The sequence below is a fragment of the Arachis ipaensis genome, chromosome B07, assembly GCF_000816755.2.
Source record: "Arachis ipaensis cultivar K30076 chromosome B07, Araip1.1, whole genome shotgun sequence".
NCBI classification, from domain to species: Eukaryota; Viridiplantae; Streptophyta; class Magnoliopsida; order Fabales; family Fabaceae; genus Arachis; species Arachis ipaensis.
This window is the reverse complement of record NC_029791.2, coordinates 44,561,069-44,566,421: the sequence shown is the minus strand read 5'-3', so window position 1 is coordinate 44,566,421 and position 5,353 is coordinate 44,561,069. Positions and strand designations below refer to the sequence as shown.

At 34.8% G+C, this 5,353-nt stretch overlaps 1 protein-coding gene across 1 annotated transcript; it reads right to left on the bottom strand.

Annotated features, from left to right (window-relative positions):
* LOC107607182 (26S proteasome non-ATPase regulatory subunit 12 homolog A-like) lies at window positions 4,075–5,107 on the bottom strand. Its single transcript, XM_016309159.2, has 4 exons — window positions 5,048–5,107; window positions 4,586–4,690; window positions 4,446–4,502; window positions 4,075–4,341 (listed from the first exon to the last, which is right to left on the bottom strand). Exons 1-4 carry the CDS (start codon window positions 5,105–5,107, stop codon window positions 4,141–4,143), a joined length of 423 nt encoding a protein of 140 aa, XP_016164645.1. The 3' UTR covers window positions 4,075–4,140.

The window sequence follows — 5,353 nt, the reverse complement described above, 5'->3', positions numbered from 1 at the left end:
GCCCAAGCTAATTTGGCACGAAATTCCTCTTTTAATCAACCCTTTTATGAGCATAGCTTGGAGCCAGAAGAGGTACAAGAGGAGGCCGTTCTAATCATGGTGGAAGGTTCAATTGGGGCTCTTCACGGCCTTAGTGTCAATTGTGCGGTCGTTGAGGCCATGTAGTGCAAAATTGTTACTACCAGTTTGATACACAATTTCAAGGTCAAAATGCACCATCTCGACCACCAACCATGATTTCATATGCGAATTCCATGCCACCACCTCCATCATCCACGTTTCATCAACCAAGGGCTTACTTCTCCAACCCCTCATCCATCACTGATTCACCATATGGTACCCTGACTCTGGGACTACTCATCATATCACTGCAGATTAATCCAACTCTTAACCTCATCAGACACATCTTCAGGTTCAGAATTATTTGTTGGTAATGAGCAAAGTATTCCTATTCATCACAAAGGTAGTTCTATTCTTGTTAATTCTGCTAATAATTTTTGTTTTCGACTAAATAATCTATTGCATTTACCTAATATTACATAGTATTTACTTAGTGTGTCACAATTTGCTACTGACAATCATGGTTTTTTTTTTTTCGAATTTTGGCCTCATTATTGTATTGTTCGTGATTAGGTTACCCGAAAATACCTTCTCCAGGGCAAAGACGATAATGGCATCTATAAATCTGACACTATCTCTATTCATAAATGTTTACATGTTCCTAATTTTGTTGATTCCATGTGTGCTCAATATCCAAAATGTAATCAAACTTTGGCACCTTTTACCATTGGTCCTTCTAATTTTTTTGCTTTAGATACTGATTCATCTTCTGTATTGGATAATAACTATTTCCAACAATAATCACTACAAGAGACATGCCGAATAGCGGCGGTTCTTTTTGGAATTTGCGGCGGTTTTTAACTGTTGCGAAACGAAATTCCAGCGATTTCACAAGCGTTGCCTATTAGGGGTGGAGATTTGATTTTACGGCGGTTTTGAGAAACCGCTGGCACAATTGTAGCAAATCCAAGCGAATGTAAATGACTTGCTAGCATAACCTTCCCTTATAATAAAAAACAAGATTATATCACTAGTTCATGCACATAAATAAATTCATGAAGCCATTTCACAATTTAAGACAAAATAAAACTTTTGAAAAAGAATAAAAAAAGCATACTTTAACCTCTTTTATCATGATTCCTTGTTCTAACTGCAAAGCAAATGCAAAGTAAAATAGTGCAGTTATTAGCTAAACTACTTAATAATGCTTGTTGAACTCATCTCACATTCCAAATTAGACTTCTTCTCTCGGCTCCATTGTTCTTCATTGGTTGTTAACTCCATTTCAAGTTTCATACATTAGTGAGACTGTTGTTGGTTCTCAGGAATCAAAGAATGCATGTTAAACTTGCTTTGAGTCCCCCTCCCCCATTACTCTATGCTGTTGGCTGTTGGAACCATCTTCATTAACACAAGCTCTCTCATTTTCAATACTAGGGGTGATTGTTGTTGTTGTTCTTGTTGGCACCTGTTGTGCCTTTTGTTTCAAGCATGTGTATTTCCTCAACCATTGGCTTTCACATTCGGACTCGAACATTTATGAACCAATTTGACACCTACATTAATCAGTTTATTACATATTTAGAGTGTCTTCTGTTAGTAAAAACTAAAGAGAAATGTTTCTTGTACTCATTTTTCGTTATATAGTAACAAGTATTTATATTGACTGGTCCCATTCCCTTGCATGGGATGAAAATTGAAAATAAAAATGCTTACTTTATGACACTGTTTAAAGCTATCATATGATGAAATAGACCCCCTTTCAAAAAAGCTACCATATGAACATTGTAGATTACAAATTCAATGAACTGAATATATAAAAAGACCAAAAAATAAAATGATGAATTTGAAAGGAATAATCCCCCACCTGGCTTCGCGAAAGACCTCTTTGTGTTGCCAACATGTGTTTATCCGTGTTTATGGGGTAACTAAAATGAAATTCAAACAAAAAATAAATAAATAATAAAACACTAACAAAAATTCAATGTCCTTTTATTTCTTTTTCTAATAGAATGAAAGAAAAGTCAAAGGAGAGAAACAGAGAAACAAAGAGGAACATACAGATGAAGAAAATGCTCGAATAACCATGCTTTGTGGGGATACATCAACTTGGGTAAACAGGAAGACTCATAGCTGAATGTTGATACATGAAAATAATCCACAAATTAAATGCACATCACTTAGTTTATCAGTTAATGACACATTTTATTTATATTCTTATAGGAAATGTAATTTATTGGGGAGAATGAAAGATTCATGAAATTAGTAACTTTACTACAAACACATTTTTCAAGTATTAAAGAATAGAAGTACTAAAGACATCCATCCAAAATTGAGCTGCCAAGCTTGGGCATACTATATTACACATTTTTCAACTTGGGCATACTATATTGTTTTTTGTCAACATGCAGAGAGATATTCAATTGAGCTGCCAAACTTTAAAACAAATAAGTACTAAATCAAGCAAATTTTCACTACGAAAATTTATAATATATGATTTTGACATCTAACTAAAAGAAAGGGAGAAGCATCTAACAGAATAAAGAAACAAACATTGGAACACCTATGAATGGTTGACAATGAACATGTTATAGAACACAATTAGTCTATGCACTAAGAATCTATAACCAAGGATAATTAGTTTAGTTTATGTTCAACTAGATTTATCATGTTTCACAATAAACGGTCATATATCTCTCTCTTTCTGGCTTCTTGGTGTCTTGTAATTTATAACATCAAATACAAACACCAGAGCACGATGATAATATATAAAACCAATTCATTGTTAGGATTATTGGACCTTACCAGTTTCCTCTTTCATTCTTCTACATCAAATTTGCCAAGGATGGAAAAATTAAAGTCTTTGGCACATTATTTATCTATTTATTTTTTAAAATAAGACAAGACAAGAGCCACAATTCAACAAGAAACAACATATTAATACAATTATAGAAAGAAACACCCTTTTATATTCCACAAGGGAGGAACAAAATGATGCAACTCTAAACCAAAATAGAAAATCATGAAAAAAAAAGCCGAGAAAAAGTAAGATAAATTGATTCAAATATTAAGAAAAATGATGCAATTATGTACCCCAAAATTCAATATTTGTTAAATGCTATATAGCAGATAGTGCAGTAAAAGCAAGAGGCTTTTTTTCCATTTTTGACAGACAATATGCCCAAATGAAAAAGATAATAAAGTAAATGATATAAAAGCAGGTGAATCATGTTAAAGGGAGTGAAAACCAACCTCCTCTTGCATGAAAAAGAAGCCTTGCCTTCTTTTGTTGGTAATCTGGCCGAGGAGATAGACAAGAACCACTCTCGGTTCTCCAATCTGCTTTATTCTCATTTGCACCATGGAACATCGAAGATGAAGAACCTGAATTGCTACCTTCTTTTGCTGCAGCCTCAGTTTGATTATCGACAGTGATAACATCAGGTGAAAAAAGGGCATGTTTGCGAGATAAATTTTTGGAGGCTAAACAAAGGAAGTGAAAAGTTTAAATTTAAACCCTTACCTCTTCGAAATTGAAATAGGAGAACAAAGGTTTCAGATAAATTTATTTACTTCTACTTAACCTTCTTTTGAGGTCTTCTCTTAACCCAATTAAACATGAGGCATAATCTGAATCAAAATTAATCAAATATATAGAGAAATAAGTTTGGTTTAGTTTACAAGAGGAGAGGTAAGTAGTCTACTTGCTGGTTTTAGTTCCTAATTGCTGTTAATTGGCTATCTGTTTGTTCCCTTTGAGATGCACTAGCAGGCATGAGGGAAATAGTCTTAGTCCTAGCTGCTGCCTATAAATACTAGTTGATTAGTTAGTTTTAGTTTTGGTCATTCTATTAGATCAGTTAGAATAGGAGAGGAAGAACTCCCTCCATAGTTGGTAGTTCCAACAGTGTGGTCCAATAAGGGATTGTGATTTGCAATCCCTAATTTATCAATAAAGCCTACTGATTCTGTTACTACCTGATCCTATCAAAACCACATCAAGATTCAAAACATCGCCCAGTAACAAATTTCTATTTAGATTGAACAAGCTAAGCAACATAATGGAAAGTATTGATTAATTTACCGAATCATTAATTCGTAATAGATCCGCTTCAACTCTGGTAGAGATGGTATATCAGCAGGAGCTTCTTCAACAACACTATCACCTTCTTTAGGTTTTTTCTTTTCCTTTGAAGCATCAGCATCAAATACTCTCGTACTAATTTTTCTTGAAAGTATCTGTGAACAAACATAATCTTGATGGTCTAGGCACAAATGAACCTGCACAATTTAATGCAATAAATTCCTTATTTCACAGCTAAAATGCAACATCAAATTATGGCAGATGCTATCATCTCTAAAGGAAATAGAATGATGTCTCATACTTGTTCAAGAACGAAAGAAATTTTCTCAGTTTTTGCCATGGCACCAAAAGTTTCCACCTGTTATAAAGGGCCATTACATGAGTCAACTAACTACTAATTACATAATCAAAACTATCGCAACATTCAGTATCCACACCAACCGTAATTTCTTGCATCAAATCAGCAACTTCAGCTATAACCCCTTGTTCCTCCTTAATCTTGGCAAGTTTCTTGACCAATCGAGCTCTCTCAATCTCAACATATATCTAATAAATGATAAAAATGTCATATGTACATATCACTCAAGCTCAACAACAGATTTTGCTTCACCGTCTTTTGTTTTCTGTTTTTGGCAAGAACAAAAAAAAGTGTAAATTGAAACCAAATAAAAAAGCAAAAGGGATGGATTTGTAACCAAATAATAGAGAAGGAAATCTGAACCAAGTTAAATAAAGGCATAATCTCAACCAAGTGGCACATGAGTAGCGAGCAGATCTGGGACAGAAGCATGGTTTAGAATGCATAAGTGGGCGCTTATCCTCCGGTAAAAACATGAAAACCTAGATAAAAAAGAAAAAATAAGCAAATTGCCAAATAAATAAAGAAAGGCAGAAGGAGAAGACCTTGCGATGGGCGCTGGTAGAGCTGATGGAGGTTAGAGGCGACACTGGCAGGACGCTCATGCACAGCTTAGAGGAGACGGCGAGTGGACTTGGCAGAGCAGAGAAAGCAGAGGAGCAAGGCGTACAGAGAATGCCGTTGAGAGATCTCAAGACTGTAGCAAAGACAATAAGAGAGAGAGAGAGAGAGAGAGAAAACTCTGGTAATTGTTAGGGTAAACACAGTTGAGATTGAGATTTAGGAAAAAAGAGGTGAAGCTACGAGAAAAATAAAATGAATTGCAGCTTTCTCTAAAACGGCTGCGTTAA

What these genes read in the sequence shown, in the direction of transcription:
- LOC107607182 (XM_016309159.2), bottom strand. Translation starts at nt 5,107, where the DNA reads ATGAGCGTCCTGCCAGTGTCGCCTCTAACCTCCATCAGCTCTACCAGC. An exon ending in CTACCAGCGCCCATCGCAAG is followed by an intron (nt 4,691 to 5,047) that starts GTCTTCTCCTTC and finishes ATCATTTATTAG; the next exon opens with ATATATGTTGAGATTGAGAG. An exon ending in TTTCTTTCGTTCTTGAACAA is followed by an intron (nt 4,342 to 4,445) that starts GTATGAGACATC and finishes TAAATTGTGCAG; the next exon opens with GTTCATTTGTGCCTAGACCA.